The sequence below is a fragment of the Lissotriton helveticus genome, chromosome 5_1, assembly GCF_964261635.1.
Source record: "Lissotriton helveticus chromosome 5_1, aLisHel1.1, whole genome shotgun sequence".
NCBI lineage: Eukaryota > Metazoa > Chordata > Amphibia > Caudata > Salamandridae > Lissotriton > Lissotriton helveticus.
In genome coordinates, this window is record NC_136065.1 from 2,071,675,230 (window position 1) to 2,071,697,841 (window position 22,612).

Here is a 22,612-nt window from a genome sequence, read left to right on the forward strand (position 1 = left end):
CTGGTCCACTCTTGTCCTCTGGGAGCGGTGGATACTCAAGGCCGCGTTCACACCTGCCCATGCAAACTCTTCGACTCAGCAATAGTCTGTCAGGTATTGGTGTGGTAATTTTGCAAAAGATTTCAATTTATGATCTAGAAAACCTTGCATTTTGCCAAAGAGGTCAGTTTATGACCTAGAACACCTTCATTTCATGTATCACAACCAGGAAGGTTGGGGTTTGACACAAGTCTAGTTGGGGAGTAACCTGCTGGTCGTCTACACCTTTCAGCCCTATCCTGGGGCTGCTTATGGAGTGCCATCAGCCTCAGTCATACGGCTCCCGAGGTAGGGCAGGTGGGGGAAGTGGTCCCCTGGTTACTGGTTCATTAAGCATGCCACTGTGTTCAGCCGGAGGTCATGTGCTTGTTTGTGTATCACTTATGCTAATGTTTCTTGGCTACAGGTCTGACCCAGAAGAAGAATGTAAATAGTGGACATGTGCGAACTGTTTTGACTGCAATATGTGTGCAGTCAAGGTATGTTAGATATGTTATTTAGTTTATGTATCTGCAAGCAATCTGTAGCAAAAGTAACTTGCAGTCCCTGTTGTGTTTCAAATACAGGTAATCTAAGTCCTACCAGTAAATGCTACAAACTTGTCAAGTCATAATTGGTGGTTGAAGACGCAAGGGCCATGCCTTGGATGCATGCACTATGGGCTTTTATTTTACAAATCATTGTTTTTAGGTGTGTTGGTTCATTTGACTCAACTGGAGGGAACTTGGGCAACAACTTTCAGAATGATTTATATTGATAAACAAAAACCTAGCACTCAAAGACTGTGTCCTTGGAGACAGGGAGTCATCTGGTAACATTAATGATCTTTAACCTGACAATAGCTTACTATCTACCAGTACGTTTTGCCTTTAGACCTGTCTCATGAGTATGAAAGACATGACAGCGACTACCCCAACCCCGCCAGAGAGTGTGAAGAGCTGTGCTCCGTTACAGAGGTTGGTTGAGCAGCAGGTGTTGCGCACTTTGTAGCGACTTCCCGCAAACGTTTCGTCCTCTTCTTTGTTACACCGGTCTTCAGCCAGGCATCCCTTCTTTGCTATAGTGATTACACCATCTGAGATAAGACAGAGAGACAGCTTGTTACTGAAGGTCAGTTCACCTCACAAGTGTCTGGGCAGCTGAGTATACTAGAAACTACATCCAACATCTTATCTCTCTGTTTCTGTCTCCACTCCAATTCCCTCTCGCTATGTATGACTTATCTTTTCATCTTGGTTCATTTCTGTTTAATCTAAGCCACTCTTTCCTTTCATCTATTTAACTTTCTATTACTTTTTCTACAGCACTCTAACCATCATCCTGTCTTGCTTTTTGGTGTTTTTTCACTGGAGCTGTGCTCTCATCTTCAATCATATTTTCTGTGTCTCTCACTCTGTTTAGTTATCTGTCTTTCTCCTTTTTCGCAAATTGTTTGTTACATTCTGCCTTTTTCTTCATTTCCCACCTATTCTCCCTTCTCTCTCTCTAACCCCTCGCTATCCTTGCCTTTCTGTCCCTCTGCCCTTGTGTCTTTTACTACCCTTCTGTCCCTCTCTACCTATTTACCTCCCATCTCTCTCTCTTTGTTATTACATCTCTCTCACCTTCTCTCTCTTTGTTTCTCTTTCCTTTGCTATTTTTCCCCCTTTAGCTTTTAACATTTCTCCTTTTCTACCTCTATCTCCCTCTCAAACGCTGTCTCTAATTTCTAGTCTCTTTGACTTTGTACCAATCTCTCACTTTTTTTATCATATTCTCTCTATTTACTTTCTCTCTCAATCCCTCTCTATCCATCACTATCTACTTCTCTCTCTCTCTCTCTCGATCTGTCTTCCTCTATCCACCTCTGCCATTTTCTCTCTGTCTTTCGCTCAGTCCCTCCTGCGATCTCAGGATTTTGGTCCCCTCAAAAACAACAGACATGCTGCAGCTAGCTAGAAGCATCAAAGACATCCTGAATACAGGTAAAAGGATAAGAAGTGATGCAATAAAGATGTAGTTTTGAAAGCAAGCATCCCTCACAACGCTCAAGTACAACATAGCAGCAGCCAGGCATTCTCCCTTGCAAGCACAAGAAAAAGCAATGCAATCTCTCAAAGATACAGGCTGAGTGTGTCAAAGGTACCAATGGCGCAGTGTTCATTTCACCATGGAACAAGTACAGCACAGGCAGCAGCAGAGCAAGCTTCTCTCACACTCAAAACCTTTTAAATGTAGGGTTTAAGGAATAAGAATGGAAAGTTTAAAAATACTTGATTAGTATCACATCCCTTGGACCTAGATGACCTTTTACACGGTTGCGCCATGAGCAGTGCCAGAAAAGCGCTCATCACCCACACAGAACAAGGCACACAGGAGCACAGCAAGCTTCACTTTCAAGGAAGGATACGCGCAGCATGGGCAGCAACAGTGCAAGCTTCCATCACATAGAGATAGTGCAGATCATGCAGGGCGCACAGACACAAACAGGCACACACGCGCACCCACATACAGGCAGTGCACACTTTAGAGGCACTCAATCAGTGTTTCTCAGACACCAACACTCTGTGGACATCACAGAAATTACTGTTAGCATAAGCGAAGCCATTTTGTTTGTGGCATCCATTTTAGTTAGCCATGTGCATCTTCCGTCTTCACTGTTGCCTGCTTTTCTATTTCACTTGAGTCATCAACTATAGTTAACTCCTTCAGTACTGAGCCATAGCACTGCAGATGCTCAGAAAGGCCTGTAGCTACTAGAATGCACCTGTCTTAGACTGTAACTGTCTGGCTGTTTTAACTGATGTAAGCAGAAATGTCTCCCCTCCCACTTTGTTGACCAAGCAATATTTGTATGCCCATGTTAGTCAATAACTATTCTTGTATGTGCCAGTACCTCCCCTTTGAATCTCCATGCTGACTATGCAACAAATGTGTATCTAAGGCCCCTGGCCTCTGTTTTCTATGGACTACCTCCTACAGTGGCCTGAGGGTACTGTATTGACGTAGTCCCACTCATGTGAGGTTAATAAACGTATTTTCTTGATATTACAGCTTCCGTGCTAATCTCTTCTTTGTTGGTTTAAGAACCAGTGGACAGATAAGGGTAAACCCCTGCACCAGTGAACCCCTAAAAAGGCTCATTTCCACAACTTATTGTTTCTTTATCTCATTGCATTCCACACCAGCGTGCACATACACACCCAGACACACAGACACACATACACAAATACATTCATATATACACACACTCACACACACACACGTGCCCACACACATTCGCGCACACTCAGAGGCAGTGCACACCGCACTTCATAGGCACTTTAGATCACTGCATATCACTCTAACACACATATACACTCTCCAGTATTATTGTGAGGGCTATGCAAGGAGTCCAGGCTGATGGTAGATGGTGTCCCTCTCAAGAAAGATGTGCCATGGAACTAGAGTTGTTCAACACCCTAAAATGCCTGGCAACATGAAATTCCAACATGTGAACCCAAAGTAGATATAGTCCTACAACTATATCCACTTCGGCCCACTCTCTTGGGCTGTGTCTGTGATTCCTAAATATACAGACTGCAGTAGTGCAAGCTTCCTTCATTTATTTAACATGAACAATATAGGCAGCTGCTGCACGGGTGCTAGCATCCCTCACACATGCAGAACAGGTACAGCATAGGCAGCAGTAGTACACACCCCCTGCAAGCACTGATCATGTACACCATAGCCTGCAGTGCTGAAAGCGTCCTAGATATACAGGCATCAGTAGTGCAAGCGTCCCTCTTGCATTTAACGGCAACAGTATAGGCAGCTGTAGAACTCATACAAGCTTTTCCCATTTATGCAGAAACGGTACTGTATCTGCAGCAGCAGCATAGGTTCTCTCGGGGAACAGCCTTTACAACGCGGGCATTACCACGCGCTGCCATTACTACACTGCTCTCACAACGCAAGTCGTTTCAACGACTTGCGCTGGAGGGCGCTGTTGAACAAGGAATAGTTTAATTTTCTATTCCAACACCTTCCCTACTGTAACGTGCGCTGGAGTTGGAATAGAAAATTAAACTATTCCACTATCCAGCGCTTACAGCGCAAGTCGTTGTAAAAACAGCGTTGTAATGGTACGCGTGGTAATAGCCCGCGTTGTACTGTCATACAACCGCTTCTCTCTTGCACACAACAGGTATTGCACAGACACACAAATAGAACAGGATTTTCACACACAGAATAGGTAATATACAGCAGCAGCAGGAGCATTGTCGCACACCAAACCAGCAGAGTGAAGGCAACAGCAGTGCACACTTCCTACACACACCAAAGAGGCTCAATTAAGTCAGCAGTGGTGCAATGTTCCTTCACACACACACCGAACAAGCGAGGCAAAGGCAAAATCACTGCAAGGGATAGTCAAGGCAGCAGTTCATGCTTATATCACCCATAGAACAAGCACAGCACAGGTCCTAGAACATAAAGTGTCCTGATGAAGACTCACCACTGTGGGCAGTGATGTTGGCGCACACCTCTCCCACGCGGCAGGAGACAGCAGTTCTGCTTACACACAGGTAGTCGCAATAATAGCACTGGAGGGCGGTTTCACCTGTGAGTGGATGAGAAAGATTTGGTGATCCATTATAATGAGAACAAGTAAGTAATGGGAAATGCCACCAGCAACTGCAGTAGAGAGAACAGAAAATTAATCACACGACTCAGGATGCGCCAGAAGCTACTACCCTGGATGATAGACGAGGAGCGACTGAATGAGAGAGTGAGGCAGAGTTACACAGTTATCACGTAAATAAACCAAAAATACTGCGCTGTGTTGCATAAGAGAGAGAAAAGGCCAGCGCTATCGCAATCAGGCTGCCAAGTGCCAAGCACAGACCAAGGTGTCTGTGTGATGTCTAGCAGGGGGGTTTGCACTGGAAGGATAGCCTTCCAGCACAAAATGCTACAGCTAGACAAATGTAATTTGTTTCCCGCACTGCATATATCCTGTAGAGAGCAGTGCAGCACACATGCAAAGTCAGAAAAGTTTGGAGAAACAAAAACAGTTCTACTTTTTGATGCCAGATTCAGATGTGCTATTTTTTGGCACAAAGCCCTGTCTACAAATATTAGTAGATAGGGCTTTGCGTAAAAAAAAGGTCTGTTCCATGCGAACGCTGTGTATCCCCCATTCTTATGCTCCTTTGATGCAAAGCAAGTCAAAGCAAAACTAACTCTAGTTTGAGTTACTGCAGAGCTGCTTTCCAGCGCAAATGAAGTTTTACACTGGAAAGTAAATCCAAGAGAGGATATAACATGGCACCAGTGACCACAGAACTTGAGCCAGAGCTGAAGACAGAACAGACAAATACCCATTGCAACAGAGAAGGTATAGTAACATGCGCCACTGCAACTACGAAGATATACCAGGCCCTACTGCAACAGAGAAAATATAGCATGAACCACTGCAATAGATAGGACTTAAAATGAGCTACTACAATAGGAATGATATAACAAGCTCCGGCAGGCAAGAAGGTACATCAAGGGCTTCTGCAACATAGAATATATGGTCTGAATTACTGCAACAGACAGCGCATATATTAACATCTGCACCTGAGAAGATATAACATGAGCCACACGAAGAGAGAGGATATGTCATGATCCAATGCAACAAATAGAATATACCACTAGCCACTACAGCAGAGAGTATTTTATGGGTGTTCACCCTTGACAATGTTTCCAAAATATTACTGGTCTTTAATATTGTTGCAAAAAGTTTGAGATGTCCAGAATATTGTGAGACGCAAAATCACAGGTAAGAATATTGCTTTTTGTACTTTGTTAAAATATCTAAGCATTCAATGCTGTTTTGCTTAAACTTATCTAAACTATTGTATTGGGTTTATAAAAATGTTGTATTAGTTTCAGTGTTTGAAGTTATTAATATTTTATGGTTAATTATTTGTAATTTGATTAGTATAGTTTAGGTTGTCTGGTTGGTAACATATTTAAACAATTCTATTTTAGTTAATTGTAAGCAAGTTGCTGAATTTGTAGAAGAAGAGGGTAGACATTTAATAAAAACTTATAAGTTATATTGTTTAATAAACTGTTCATTTTTAGTTGGTTAATTACATTTAAATTATATTCATTTATTAATTTTAATATGCACATTTTGTGTATTGGTCTTTATATATTAATTACGTTGTTATTATTTAATATTTTTAGTACAATGTTTGCGTGCATTTTTATATATATCATACAATAATACTTTTTTAGATAGATAGATATGTGTAGCATTGGTAGAACTTTGCATATGTAATATAGAATTTAGGCTGTGTAGAAAATTGACTCTCTGGTGGATTGAGGCAGGAGTGGATTGGAAAGCTGTAAGTGAGAGGTGACCTAATGAACAGAATAAACTTTGATACTTATATACTACATTTTTGGTGAATCTTTACATTACTAGCGACGAGATGAACTAGGTGCAGGGGACAGACAATGAGGTACCCCCACCCCGGGATTATAAACAAGGGACTACTTCACATTCACATGAGTAACCAAAGTTCTGTATAAGTGCTTAAACTGGATGCAAATGTGAAGAAAGACCAGCCTTGCTAAAAGTATACAGCCTTTCTAACAGTCTAGGGCCACATGTGCAACAGGTTTTAGCACTTGCAAACAGAGAATCGGGTCATTTGTGACCACTAAAGAGCCTTTTGGTATATACTTAGCCTATTTTGCGAGTCAGTGACTAATTACTGACACGCAAGATAGAGCATACATGTCGGCATTAGAAAGGGGCGGGTCAAGGGCGTCCTTTCCCAACAACGAATTACAGGGTGATGTATGAATGTTTTGCAACTGGAATGCTGTTGCAAAACATTCTCAGTTTACTGCCTACTTCAAATAGGTGGTAAGCCAATCTCATACGGGAAGGGCCACCAGGGGACCCCTTCTCCTTTGTGAATAGTAGCAAAAACATGTTTAAGAGAGAGTAGTGGTCTAACAGTCCACTGCCTATTTTAAAAAAATGAAACTGAAACATTAAATTTTTCTTTTTGAAATGCATCTTGTTTTCCTTAAGGAAAAAGGGTTGCATTTAAAAAAGTAGCTTTATTTAAAAGCAAGCACGGACATGGTGGTCTGCTGTCTCCAGCAGTCCACCATCCCTGTACTTTTATCGATTCCATTGGGTCACAAATTGTGACCTACCTCATGAATATTGATGAGGTAGGACAATTGCGACCCCATTAGGAATCGCTAAATGTGTCTGAGGCACATTAGTAAATCGCAGTTTGCGACTTCCTAGTTACGAATCACAAAAAGTCCCAACTAGGAACTTGCAAAATCTGGCGGTCGTACATATGGCCCCTAGTTAAATTAATTAAAAGTACTTTGAGCAAGATCTCTGTGCATTGACAAAAGTTATTACAATTGATTCTCAATAAGTGCTCTTGAGCTGATCAGTGAAGAAGATTGGTTGTTAACTGAATTCTCAGAATGCAGTGCAATTATTCTGGATTTTCGACTTGCTAGTTAGCGACTCAGCGAGTGGATAGATTTATTGGCAAAACCCATTTCAAAATTGGCCTGTAGAGGGCAGTGTGAGCTTAGAAATTGTCGTTGATTCACTTGTGACTGAATGTACTTTCATATTGCCGATTAGCTTCTCAAATTTAGATTATTCTGTACATTTAACGAGTGCCTGCTAGGCGCATTATTTGAATTGGCCTGAGCAGTTAAAGTGTATTGTTGCCAGTGCGTCAATAAGTCCAGCATCATTTCATGGGTTGTCTCCAGTGCCCAGTGATGCATTATTTGAAAGGCTGCTTTTCGTGGGATGTATGACGTTACAACGCATGCTATTACAACGCATGCCTTTACGACGCAAGTTTTACAACGCAAGTCGTTACAACGACTTGCGTTGGGGGGCGCTGGATAGTGAATAGTTTAATTTACTATTCCAACTCCAGTCCCCGTGGATATTAGGGAAGGTGTTGGATAGTAATTTAAAACTAGTCCCTATCCTAGAGCGCCCCCCAGCGCAAGTCGTTGTAAAAGGTGCGTTGTAATGGTTGCGTCGTAAAGGTACTTCGTTGTAACAGTTGCGTTGTAAAGGATGTTTACCCTTTTGGTGCCCATCTTGTGAGGAGCAGCATTGTGTCAGGAGTTACTCACGTACTTTGCGTGCCATCTCTATGTGAAAACGCTCTGGATTCAGAGTCTAGGCAAGTCAAAGGAATATTTCTGCAAGGAGACAATCATTGGACCCTGCCATTGTTCACACCTTGTTACAGTTTAAAATTGTAGTTTTAACCTGCCTGTGATTGCATATTTTATCACCTGTTTTGTTTTTTAAACTTGTGGTTTTCCCTGCCCATGATTGCTTCCATTTAACATGTTGAATTGTGGGATTTGCAGTCCAAACTCTGTAGTTTATCCCTCTCATTCCTGGTGACAATTCAGTTTTTCCTCCAAATTTCTCCTTTGCTCTGTGCTAAGACCTGCATGTTAAAACAGTGCACCCCAGCCATCATTTTGTGTTCACAAGCCAGTGAAACCAGCCCACCTCCCCCCCCCTTCCCCCCAGCAACAGGGATATTCTACATCAGTGGGTGCTTCTGTGAGCTGTTTAACTGTGTTTACTAGGGACTGTGCACTTCATTGTTTGGCCAGGAGAGGGAGTAAAGTATTATTCAAACAGTATTGTTAGATTTTAAGTTAGTGAGGCCTTTACCTGAAGAAGTCCAAAATGTGGATTGAGCCTGTCTGTCTCCTAGGAGATTCTGAACAGGAGAAGCAGCTTCCAACTCCCTGGCCAGTAAACCTTGTCTGAGGTCGCTAGGACCTTATATGGTCTGCTAGTGGTTGGTACATGTGTACACTGATTGGTGATTGCACCTGGTGTTTCTATTGGATTGGGGTTAGTGTCCTCATTGGTTGGGTATTTGAGGGTTCTGATTGGTTTCTGGGTCTGTGATTCAATCAATGTGTTGTTGAGAATAGGGTGGGACTAGGGCTAGGGTTAGACCTTTAATTGGAAGTAGCGATTAGGGCTTCTGGTGTGATTGGTTGCTGGACTAGTTGTGGGACTAAGAGTAGGGTTAGGCTTTCTATTAGAAGTAGGGAATAGGGCTTCCTGTACCATTGGTTGCTTGGACTTGGGTTGGGACTACTGGTAGGGCTAGGTCCTCTATTGGACGTAGAGATCAGGATTTTTTAAATGATTGGGTGCTTGGACTAGGGATAAGATTGGCTGTAATGTCCTGGTCTCCTATTGGTTCTAGATTTTAGGGCTAGTGTTGTGATTGGATAGTGTTAGGGCTAGGGTTCCCATTGGCTGAAGGGGTGACCTGATTACTAGGGCTATAAAAGGCCAGGGTTAGGGCGTCTCAGCCCAGGCGTTGAGGCTAAGGGTGGAGAATACAAGGGCAGTTGCAATGTTTGAGCCTGTTAAGGGCGGAGAGGACAAGGGCGGTTGCCTATTTGAGCCTGTTAAGGGCAGAGAGGACAAGGGCAGTGCCTGTTTGAGCCTGTTCAAGACTGACCAGGGCCAGGGCTAGAAATGCTGCCCATTTTCCCATTTAGCAATACTCAGCCCACACCGTCCACATCCACAAACGTATGGTACTTATGGATCTATATATTTATCACTTTCTTCTAATTTAGCATTTCCAATGAACTACCCTATTCCTCAGCCTATACTTCGCTCAATATATCTTCTAGCCCAACCTTCTGACTCATCTCAAACATCTTTTTACTACTCTTTCCAATACACCACCCTATCTGTCACCCTATGCATCAATCAATATATCCTCTACATACACTCTCATTTATCCCAAACCCCATATCACCACTTTGATCCCCAAAATAACCCTTTCTAGACTCTCTCCTACTCTACCCCTCCTTGCATCATCTGACACCTCTTTTACTATACCAATCCCCTAAAACAAACTTTTCTAAACTCTTCCCTCTGACTCCTCTCCTCCAAAACTCCTTTTTACTCAGCCACAAGCCTCCTACTGCTATCCCTCCACTATCCTTTTCAATCAAAATTAACAGACTAACATGTTCACTTCTCAAATTCCATATTCAACTACACTAATTCACCACTAATCCTTTCTGGGTTCCGGAGTGGCATGCTACTGGCCAGAAAAGCGCTTCAACACCCATCAGGGGTAACAAGTGCTATCAGGCCCGGACTAGGCGTTGCAGGCACCGGGCAATCCCCCGGTAGGCCGCATGGGTGGGGGCCGGTTTTGGGGCAGTGGGGGCCGTTTTATGTTAAAGGCACGTTTTTGCAGCATAGCTGCAAAAACGTGCCTTTAACAAAATCACCCGAAAACCGGCCGTGGCAAAGAGTGCACACCCCTCCCCCCAGGAGGGGGCCGGTCGAGCACTCTTTGCCAGGGCCGGTTTTGGTTCCCAGTCCGGCCCTAAGTGCTATATGAATGCAAACGTTTCTTCCCCTTTTATCCCTCCGCTATCCTTCTCGCTCCAAATAACTGACTAATATCCACCACTGAAATTACTTCATATTTCACCATACTAATTCACCACTAATCCTTTATGGGCTTCCTGAATAGTGTGCGTCAACTGCCCATCAGGGGTAACAAGTGCTATATAAATACAAACCTTTTTTCCTCCTCTATCCTTCTGCTATCATTCCAAATCCAAATAACTGACTAACCTATCCACCACTTAAAATGTACTTGCATGTTTCACTATAGTAATTCAACACTAATCCTCTGAGGGTACCGGATGTAGCATGCTACTCGCCGAAAAAGTGCTTTGATGCCTCGTCAGGGGTAGTAAGCGCTATATAAATAAATGCAGTTACAATACAATACAATGCAATTCTGCTAGTCATAAATACCAGTATTGCTATTCCAATGGTAGAGATCTTCTGCTGAGCTGCGTGTGCTCCTGCTTCAATGGCTTCACTGTCTCCTCTGAGAAAAGTACCTTAACTACGGCACATTTCTTTAGTCAAATCTCGAAGTTTTGACTTAGAGGAAAATACCTTTCCTGTAAGCATGGGCGGATTTTGCGAATTGGCAATCCGCGAAATTGCGTATTTACGGATTCGCAATCCGCAAAATCCGCGAACTCTCGTGAATTTTGCGGATTCCTTTTTTTTTGTGTTCGCAAGTGTTTCTGCCATTTCGCAAGGGTTTTTTACCAGTTCGCAAACGCGAACTTACTTGTCGGGTAGCAACGGTCGCGACCATGTTGTTTCTACGTCTGGATCATCACAGCACCCTCTGTTTCACCACTGCCACCCTCTGTTTCACCACTGCCACCCTCTGGCTCCCCCATGCCACCCTCTGGTCTCACCCATGCCACCCTCTAGTTCATCACTGTAGATTATGGGGGGAAAAGCACACCTGCCCTGCCTCAACTGACATGAATGAATTAGGGGTTGATTAATGTGTCACTGAATTTGAACTTCCAGGCTGGCACCTGCTTCCTTATCTCTAATTGCTTTCTGTTGCAGTGTAATTTTTTTAACAGGACCTTTGTTGTATACTTGTAGCTATTCTCTGAGCCTGCTGTGAGGGTCAGAGCAGGGTCATAGAATAGTTGCAAGTAGGCAACTGAACTCTGAAGGGGCCCCTCAGGAAGCGCTACAGGGAATGGTTACTAATGATAAGATTTAACTTTTGCACCTGCTGAGTGCTTTCAGTTTTGTCTGTAATTGCTTTCTGTTGCAGTGTAATTTTTTTAACAGGACCTTTGTTGTATACTTCTAGCTATTCTCTGAGTCTGCTGTGAGGGTCAGAGCAGGGTCATAGAATAGTTGCACGTAGGCAACTGAACTCTGAAGGGGCCCCTCAGGAAGCACTACAGGGAATGGTTACTAATGATAAGATTGAACTTTTGCACCTGCTGAGTGCTTTCAGTTTTGTAAAATTCCAAATATCCAGCAGCATCCACAAAAAGTAATCCTTCCAGGTCAAGATCCAAATCAAAGTGACCAGCACATGAAGAAAGCACTGGGAGGAGCCTGCTGGACAGGATCAGGAAGTTGGAGACTGTGGGGCACTTCCTTCCTCCCCCCTCCCCCAAAATGGACTCCTGCAAAAAAAAAGTGCAGGCAAATGTCAACCTGAGGAGTTATTCTGATAAAAATCATAATTTTAAAGGTTTATGCTGCCTGCTGGTGGATTTCTTGTGCGAAATTGCAAATTTTGCAATCTCGCAATTGCGAGATTGTCGCTGCCCGCCGCATCTACGTGTTCGCAAGTGTTTACTCCCGCGAAATTGTATAGTATTCTAGTTGGCAAGTGCGACCAAGCAAAAAATCCGCTTCGCACGGATTTATGGATTTTCGGCAAGTTCGCGAGAGTTCGCGGATTGCGAATTTGCTGAAAATCCGCAAAATCCGCGAGCGGAACGGATTTTACGCACATGCTTACTTTCCTGACTATACCCCTGGAACCAAAATAAGTCCCTTAAGAGAGAGAAGAACAAAAGGAAAAACAACAACCTCGTCGTGGAAAGGAAAAGGTTTTCCTTTTAAGTGACCCTCACCCACAAGGGTTACCCCTTGGTGGCATGCTTCATCATATGGTTCATCCCTAACCTGCTAAGGAAAGGGCGTGCTATGACCAAACAAATACGCAGGAGCACTAATAGTATGATGCTCCTATACATCTATGCTGGTTGTAATGGCAATGGAGTGGTTTTTGTTGTACATAAAAAGAGGTTTAATTTTATCTGACTAGTTGGAAAAGGGTTAGTTTATTCATTCCCCTAGCCAATATGGTTAAACATGGGGATGATAAGAAACTCTCATGGTATATGACCCACTGTTTCTCTGGTCAACTTGTTTCAAGCCCTACCCCAAGGTTTTTCTTCAGGACCCAAGGGGGTTGCTCCCTGTCACCACTCCAATAGTCAACTTTTCTCTTGGTAATGGCAAATAATGAATATGATGAAAATACAGAATACAGTGAAAATAAAGGTAAAACTATACAGCACATAATTGGTCTGTTTTCATTTTTTCACAATATCTATGAAAGTGACCCCGGTCAGGCCTCATGAGTTCAAATCGGGGAAAGAGGGATGCCTGTAGTCAGACCTTCTTCATACACTGCAGGAAAAAGGATTGAGGCCAGCCTCAAACCGGCGTCGTCCTAAAACCAAGCCAGGAAGTAATGCCACCATCGGGTAGCCATATTTGAAGGTTAGCGTTCTAGTGTGTGAAGATACGCACATGCAATCAGGAAGTGCCCGGTTACTTAACCGGACGACCACTACCAAACAGTGTTCGTTGGTGCCACGGGTAGGCATATTACGGGTGAGAGAGCAGCTTTGATAATGTAAGTACGAAACAGCCGAACCGCTTGGGGAACGAGCTTTTCACGAAAAAAGGTATTTCACGTATCCCTTTTTTAACCTGATTTCTCGATCCTTTTTCCTGCAGTGTGTGACTACAAACACCCCTCCCCTCCCGTGATAAGCTCATGGAGCTTAAGTTAGGCATCGAACATGTACATGTTTTGAAAACTCACTATAATGTTTTTTAGTGACCACACATAATCAAGTCACTCTCATGTTTTATGATATTAAAAACACATCAAGAGCATCGTAATCAGGAGGGATCTCAACAGATAAAAGCACATATAGAATGTGTGAGTTTTGTTATGTGCATTGTATTGTCTTGTTTGTTTTCATTTAAAAGAGGGGCAGCACAGCACTCACATATTACAAAAACAAGCAGTCATGCACAAGTGAAAAATATATCACATCCATTTATTTTCCAAAAGGTTGGTGATGTAGTTTCCTTAGTATATATTCAAGTGATAATTTATTTCATGTTTTACTCTATCTTTCCAGATGCTTATAAGGACTATACAGATTATGTATTGTATTTATGCATGTCTTAGTGCAAATTCCACATAGATAGTTATCAGGTAGACCTATTAGGTTATCAAGCAGTGGTTAAAGGGATCAATTAGTTTGGTCCTGAGGAAAAGCCTGGGTGAAGGCTTGAAACATGTAGACCAGGGAGAAAAACACTCATTTTAGTATACATTTCTCCTCTCCCCTTTTAACAATACCAGCTACAGGAATTGATAAAGTTTAGGTTCCATGTGGCCAAGTATTTTTTAATTGCCAACTTTTTCTTGACCCTTCCACTCTCACAGCAACACATAGTCAGTGGCGGCTGGTGGATTTAGAAAGTGGTGGGCGAAAAATGTTGTACCCCAATGTAATAAGACAGCGACCGAAGCAAGCGAGCCCGAACTGCAAAAGGAGGGTGTGGGGGGATTTTTCCCCCGCAAATATTTTTTGAAAAACATGGATTCAAATGGTGGGTTTTACACCACATATTTACTGCAAATTGTTGAAAAAAGGGGGATCCAAATATAGAATTTTGAAGTACAAGTGTGAAGAAAACATTAGAATCAAATCAAAAATGTGCCCAATCCTCAAACTGGTCTGCTTGCAAAAGGACTTCCAAGCCAAGCACATACAACCAACGGAAACAGGCCCTCTAAGTGTTTCCTACCTGTAACACCCCTGCACACATACTTTGCTTACACTTTTCATGAGAGCCCTGGGAAACTGGGACACACAGGTTACTCACACGTAAGTCAGAGAAAGGAAAATAAACACCAAGCTCCTTGAAAGACACAGACTAACATTTGACCTCTGTCTTTGATTGCACAACAAATGTGAAAAGATAAGAACAAGATTTAAAAGCTTCTTTACAGAAAGTGAGTTTGTGGAAAAACACAGTATACAAGATTTTGGCAATGGAAGTGACGAACCCAACAGCCTAAAATAAAGCCAGCAAACAGAAAATGTGAGTTACAAACCACACAGCTAATGGTAAGCAATGGGTGGAATGCATTCCTGGGTCAACTTTCTGAATGTCCTCAATGTCATTAGCTAACCAGACAGCTACGCGGTTTGGTAGACTGCGACATAAAAAAGTAGTTATATGAATGTAGGCAGCCATTCCTGCTAAAGGTGCAATGCTAGCAGAGATTTTACCTATTACGATTTAGGCTTGCCTTGGCCCAATTTTTGGTGTCACATCCCTCTAATGTGTATTTTGTGAAAGACCTGATACCATGCCCATGCAAATCAATAGTGCCCCAATCGCAACTGCATATCTTCTTTATTTGTGAGTTGTATAAAGAACAGAGAACACAGCAAGTGAAACCTCATGTGAGGAATTGAAATATTAGGAAATGTAAAGAGGCACTGGAGTATTTGCAGCTCATCCGAACTGATGAGGTATGCACAACTCTTATAGATTCATTGCCTCCGTGGTTAAACATAGAAGAGTAGTCGAGAAATAGAGGATACCTAATGGAGGGTTCTTTAATCCATAGTCTCCCTCCCGACTAGCAGCCTGAAACACGGATGTTGGTTTTATTTGCACCTTTTTTTCTACTTGCCACTCTTACAAATCCATGCACTTCATTACGGTGCTCTGAAAATCGTACTCACATAGATGAATAAGGCTATACTTACTTGTCCAGCACGAAGTAGAGGTCGAAGGCACCTTGGCAGGAGGGCTCCTCGACTAGCAGGGGCCACCTCCCATCTCGGAGGAGAAGCAAACTGGGATACCAGAGCAATCCGTGATGGGCAGGGAAAGGACAATGAAGGCGTACAAGGAGGTAGACAAGCCGGCAGGGAAGACGACTGAGGGCCCACAAAGGAAGACCTGCTCGCGACAAGAAAGAAGGATGAGGCACCAAGGAGTCCGGGAGCCTCCAGATGTGCAGGGGTCAGGGAGGGACGCCGGGCGCTCGTTCATTACTTGTCTCTAGCCTAACTCACTCCTTCTCTCCTTCCTTCTGCCTTATGAGCCGTGCTATTTCTTCTGAGGCACGCACACTCTCTGAACTCTACTGGAGGCAGCCTGCGGCAATAAAAAAAAATCCGGGGGTCCAGTCTGCCAAGAGACGAACCCTTTCTGGCACAAGCACTGGATGCAGGCGGCACTTACGAGGCTGCAGCTGTTGCCTACCTTTTGCTGCACGAAGCCCTCCAAAGTCCTAGCGTGTCCTGGGGAAGAATACGGCCTTGTGGAACGAGCACTGGTGGCCTCCCTCTTTGGATCTGATGCCTGTTCCTAAGGCTTCAGTGAAAAATTTGGGTGTCTGGATGGATTCCTCACTGGGCCTCCAGACCCACACCAAGAGAGTGGCCGCGACTTGTGTAGGCCTGTTAAGGAGTCTCCGCCCCATCTTGGGCTTCTTTGAACCTGCTATGCGTCAGCTTGTGGTTCAAGCTATCATCTTGTCACGCTTAGACTATGCCAGCGTTTTACTGTTAGGTGCCAACAAAACTGAAGTAGCCCGTCTTCAGAGAGTTCAGAACTCGGCTGCTAGGACCCTGGTTGGTCTTCCCCGGAGATGTTCTGCCAGAACTACGATTAAAAAATTGCACTGGCTCCCAGTGGAATCTCGCATTAAATTTAAGGCACTTTGTCTAGCATTCAAAATTCTCAAGCTTCAGAGCCCGGCCATTTTGTGCCCTCTCTTGGCTCCTTATGTTCCGCAACGCAATCTACGCTCCCTTGGTCAGCACCTTGCAATTATCCCCAGGAGCAGGCTCTGTCGTATGGGTGGACGCTCTTTTCGGGTGCTGGGAGCCAGGCTCTGGAATTCCCTTCCGGTTGCCACCCGCGGTACTGAGAATCTGCTTGCTTTTCGTAAAGCTGTGAAGACCTTCCTGTTCTCCTCTTCTTAGGGCTTCGTGCTTTGTTTGGCCCGCTCCATCTATACCTCATTTATTGATCGCTAGCGCCGGGACGCCTCTTTGCTGGGGCAGCTGTTGCGCTCATCAAACTAATAACATAACATAACATATTATTATTAATATTATTATTATTATTATTAATATTATTTTTACTACTATTAATGTATAGTTAAAACATGTAGTTATGGTACTTGATATGATTTTAGTGGCAATAATTCATAATATATTTAAAGTTTGTATTGTGTACGTTTATATTGATGGATTTTATGAAATTTCATTTAATTTACTTAGGATTGGTAATGGAAAATGTAATTTTTTTTAAGTTAAAATGTTTTCTACTGCTGGTTAGGTTAAATTGGAAATAGCAAAGTTCATCCCTCCAAAGTTCAAAACTTTCCCTACTGTTGCTCTGTTTGGACTGGGAATAGTTGATCTAAATCCTCCAAATCACAGCACTTTCTCTACTGATGCTCAGGCTGAGGTGGGAATGGGAACTGTAAAGCTGACCCCCTCAAAAGTCCAACTTTTTCCATACTGTTGTTCAGGTTGGAATTGAAATAGTATTTCTGACCCCTCCAAAATCCTTGTCCAGACTGGAGTGGAAATAGTAAATTTTCTTTTCTTTTATTAATGTCCTTTTTAATAATATTTGTTTGAATTGAGTCATAATGGTGTGCTTTGGACTGTATATTTTTAATGGTTTGTTAGATTGGATTTAATATTGTAAATATTTTCCCATTTGAATCTCAGTTATAGCCTCTTTTTTTAATGTTTTTGGGATTTATTTATAGTAGTATTTGTTAATACTTTGACATTATTTTGTTTATTGTTTTGTATTTGTACTAGTATTTTTTCAGTATATTTTAAGGTAATTTTAAAGTTTAAGGTCCGATTCACAAAGGTATTCTGAACCAAAAGTCTAACTTAACCACTTTTGGTATTCACAGAGATGTTTTACGAGTCGTATCTTTATGTCTGCAGTTGGGCCAGCATCTCCGCACCCGGGCCATACTCTCCACACCCAGACTGTACTCTCCGGCTTGGCCCGTACTCTCTGGCTCAGGCCATACTCTCCTGCTTGGGCTAGATGAAATGTAATTAATGGGCCAGAATGCAATTTTTTCAAAAGGGAATATTAGGAATGTGTGATAAATGGTAGAGGAGGTCATGAAAATTAGTTTGGGCAGGGAAAAGCGTGTGGTCAGACACTCCATTATATCCCAGAAAAGTTTGCTAATAGAAGCAACAATGGGTCTTCCTGGGGGATTATTGGGATCTTTGTGTACTTTTGGGAGGTTGTGAAATGTTGGAATGACTGGAGATTCACAGTGTAGGAATATAAATTCATCATTGTCCAACATTCCTTAGTCTTTCCATCTATAAGCAATACTGCCACAAATGGGGCTACATTACACTTCAAAGTTCTTTCTTGCTACGTAACTCTAGCTGTAATTCTTCACTTTCTGGCAAGGGATGGTCCCGAGGCTTGCAAATGTAATATTCTCTGATACTCTCAAATCCAAGAGCTTAAAGAGGTAATGTATCCTGAAATCACCAGGCTCAGTGACCACCCCTCAGTGTTCTCCCATGGCTATGCATGGTGCAGAAGGGCTTAGAGGATTTTGAGCCAAAGCTGAAGGCTGACAATCATGCAGTTTAGCTAATGAAGGGGATGAGCTAGGTGACCATTAATTCTCAGCGTGGGAAAGGCACCAAAGAATATAGTATATCAGGGTTAAGATGGCCCAATGAACACAACTCCTGACATATGTCTCCCTCCCTCTAGTCTGGGGTATAGCACTGGGTGGGCAAATCATGGATCATGGCGCTTAGGTTAGTGGTCCACTTTGTCAGGAGTGGTAGCTGTGAGCTTCTTGCTCAAACAGGCAGCTTATTCATGCATGCCAATGGCCTGCGGTCAAACAAATACCAGTTACCACAAATATTGCACTTCTCTTTGGTTGGACCAGAGTCTCCAGGCAAGATGGTCTAGCCCCAAATGCACTGGAGGGGGACTCTGACATGGAAAATCCTGGGTTCGGGATTCGGTGGGTGCCTTTTTGAAGGAGCCAATACCCAGAGATGGGCACAACCCCCCAGGTGTCTAAAAGGCTGATGCTGGGAGGTCAATAGCCACTTTCTGACCATATGTGTTGTCCCACCCACCCACCTACATCTACCGGACAGCAGGCATCTCAGCTGCAGTACACGTAAGGGTGGAAGGGATCCAACGGCATGAGAAAGTAGACAGCACAGTAGTGGAGAGAGTAACCCTAAATTGCATCAAGAACACATCGGGTGGCCGGTCGGCCGTAAAAAGGGAAAGAGTTGCCGTAACAGTGGTCCTTGGGGTGCCTGATGTCTGGGACACTGGGTGGCAATGGAGAGGTAAAGGCGAGCATCTCCTGGCTAGACAGTGCTTAAAATGCAAATATAAAAGGGTGGGTAGGTACCCAGTATGCCGGGGTACATGTACCTTCCTATTAAAAGTAATGCACCTATGCTAAGAAGTTCAGGTACTCTCTTTTTCAATTACAAACTGAGTACCTGTGAGTACCTACCCATTTAAATCTCTCTCTCTCTCTCTCTTTCTCTTTCACTCTCTCTTTTAGGAGACTTTGAGTCTTCCCCGTAATAGTGGCAGTGAGTGCCACCCGGTCTTTACTCATTGGGTGCACTCCAGGTCACGCTCCAAAGGGCACCAGGGAAGCTGTTGTTGGGCTCAATCACTGTAGCATCAAACTAAGGATGTGGCTTTGTCTGTGGTATACATGAAATCCATCAACAGACCAATAATCAACAACAGATTTCAATCCATTAATGGACTTTCAGTGAAATGCTGAACAGATACTCTGGGCCTGATTATGAATTTTGGCGGGGCAGTGGCGTGACAGTAGAAACCACTGTCTCACCGCTCTGCCAAAGGTTGCCGCCACAACCGCCATATTGCAACTTGGAAGTAGTCTGGGAGTGTGGCGGTGCCTCTTTTCAAAGGCAGCGGTGCCTTGGAAAAGGGCACTGCAATGGGACCGCACAACAAGGTTGCCAGGCATGGACGTGAAAGTCCATGCCATGCAGGAACCTATGTGCATGCACACAGGGGGGTACATGTTGAGGCACAGGGGTCCGGTAGGGCCCCCTGTCTTTATTCTCTGACTGGTGACTGGCAGAGAGGAAACCCGTAATAAGCCTGACCAGACCATGGCTATCCCGCTAAGCATATTGCGGTTTCTGGACCTCCGCACCACCTCCAAAGAAGGGTGGTTCCCTGGAAATGTTGGCGGTCCCAGGGTGGTTCGACTGCCCAATTCATAATGGGGCGGTCGGACCGCCAGTGCGGCGGTGGTTGGACTGCCACCGATGCGCCACCTCGAGTCTGGCGAAACTCTCGATCAGGCGCTCAGTGTATGCAGAATCATACACCTGCTGTACCAGTGAAACGATTTGGCTAATAACAATGCTCCATACATCGTAAATGTTAGCTACAATAGCCAATTGCTGTAATGTGTGCTGCTGATCAACACAATAGCTGAATAGGGCCAAACTATTGCCTATTCTCTATGTAATAATGATAAAAACTCCAGAAGACTGTCTCTAGCCAGATCTAAAAACAAGTCCCCTCTTAAGACTCATACACCTATCTTACTAGTGTAATAGCCGGTACACAAGCAATACTCCATATAACTTGAACAACAGTTAAAACAACCAATGCCATTTTTACGGCAGAGCAACATGTAAATAACACAACAACCCCAACAGCTGAAGGGACTGCCCTATTACCCCTCTTTTAGGCTTCAATGGTGTATACTTCTAAAGTTAGTTAACGGTGTCTCTTGCCATACCTAGAAAACAAAAGAAATCAATCCATATCTTAGCCTCTAACACATGGTGTGATTGTCTGAAATTAGATAAAAGTTTAGGTAATAAACACGTGCAATTGCCTGCAGGCATTCCTCAACTTGAACCAAGTGAGGTGGTCCACTGTGTGACATCATGTCACCATGTGCTACAATCGGGAAGTGATGTCACAGTGGGGAAGTGATCACAGTAATCCAGAGTCAAGGTGGAAATTGATAAAAAAAACACATCTGTGCAGAGGATGTAATGGTTATTTTTCAAAGTACTATGAAGAACAAGTGGTTAAAAGAAATATGAAGAAACTAGGTATGATATAGAAAAAAGAATATCAAATTATGTCTGGAACCTGCTGATCCAGTGCCCCCTTAAACGGAAGGATCTATGTCTACCTTCTTCCACTGTCTAGGTCAGCAGATCTTTGAAGTTGGGTCTTCGTAGACTAATACATTTTATCAAATATGTGGCATCATTTGCACCCCAATCTATGAGATTGAAATAAGAATCATATAGAGGAAACCACCCATTGTGATGCCCACCTGTTCATTAGTACAGGGAGGGAGCAGTCCTGAAAAGTAGGGGGATCCCACCACTTGTGATGCCCGACACAGGTGGCTGCAAAGAAAGAAATAAGTGTGATTGTAGAGAATGATGTAGGCTGAGATGCCTACTTTAAAGTCCTGTGCAAGAAGTTACATGACCTCTCTTTCTTACCCAGAGCCCAGGAGCACCTAAAATAACGTGTAGCAGCATTGAGATTCCTTACACTTGCACACTGGCCCACCGGCACACTGCCAAGAGTCGGCGATTCATCAAAATAGACCCCCACCGGCACACTGCCAAGCGACGCCAGTCATGGAAATAGAACCCACCGGCACACTGCCAAAAGTACGCGAGTCATGGAAATAGAACCCACCAGCACACTGCCAAGAGTACGCGATTCATGGAAATAGAACCCACCGGCACACTGCCAAAAGTAAGCAATTCATGGAAATAGAACCCACCAGCACACTGCCAAAAGTACGCGATTCATGGAAATAGACCCACCACGGCACACTGCCAAGAGACGCGAGTCATGGAAATAGAACCCACCGGCACACTGCCAAAAGTACGCGATTCATGGAAATAGAACCCACCAGCACACTGCCAAGAGTATGCGATTCATGGAAATAGAATCTACCAGCACACTGCCAAGAGTACGCGATTCATGGAAATAGAAGTTACCAGCACACTGCCAAGAGTAGGCGATTCATGGAAATAGAACCCAATGCAAGAGTAGGTGATTCATGGAAATAGAATCCGACGTCACACTGCCAAGAATAGGCGATTCATGGAAATAGAACCTACCAGCACACTGCCAAGAGTCGGCGTTTATGGAAATGGAACCTACCAGCACACTGCCAAGAGTAGGCAATTCATTGAAATAGAACCCACCGACACACTGCCAAGAGTAGGTGATTCATGGAAATAGAACCTACCAGCACACTGCCAAGATTCGGCCAGCACATTGCCAAGAGTCGGCGATTCATGGAAATAGAACCTACCAGCACACTGCCAAGAGTTGTTGATTCTTGGAAATAGAACCCACCGGCACATTGCCAAGAGTAGGCAATTCATGGAAATAGAATCCACCAGCACACTGCCAAGAGTTGGCGATTCATGGAAATAGAACCCGCCAGCACACTGCCAAGAGTCGGCCAGCACATTGCCGAGAGTCGGCGATTCATGGAAATAGAGCCCACCGGCACACTGCCAAGAGTAGACGATTCATGGAAATAGAACGCTCCGGCACACTGCAAAGAGTTGGCGATTCATGGAAATAGAACCCACCAGCACACTGCCAAGAGTCGGCCAGCACATTGCCAAGAGTCGGCGATTCATGGAAATAGAACCTACCAGCACACTGCCCAAGAGTTGTCGAATCTTGAAATAGAACCCACCGGCACACTGCCAAGAGTAGGCGATTCATGAAAATAGAACCCTCCGGCACACTGCCAAGAGTTGGCGATTCATGGAAATT

General features: G+C 43.8%; 1 protein-coding gene across 1 annotated transcript in view; it reads right to left on the reverse strand.

Moving 5' to 3' along the window:
* Positions 1-307: 307 nt before the first annotated feature.
* The window catches only part of LOC144753993 (prostate stem cell antigen-like), a 22,760-nt gene continuing 455 nt past the window's right edge, over positions 308-22,612 (reverse strand). The window contains exons 2-3 of the mRNA XM_078641513.1: positions 4,514-4,618; positions 308-1,114 (exon numbers count right to left, since the gene is read on the reverse strand). Of these exons, the coding sequence (XP_078497639.1) occupies positions 909-1,114; positions 4,514-4,618 (311 nt within the window). The 3' untranslated portion in view covers positions 308-908. The remainder of the gene's footprint in view (positions 1,115-4,513; positions 4,619-22,612) is intronic.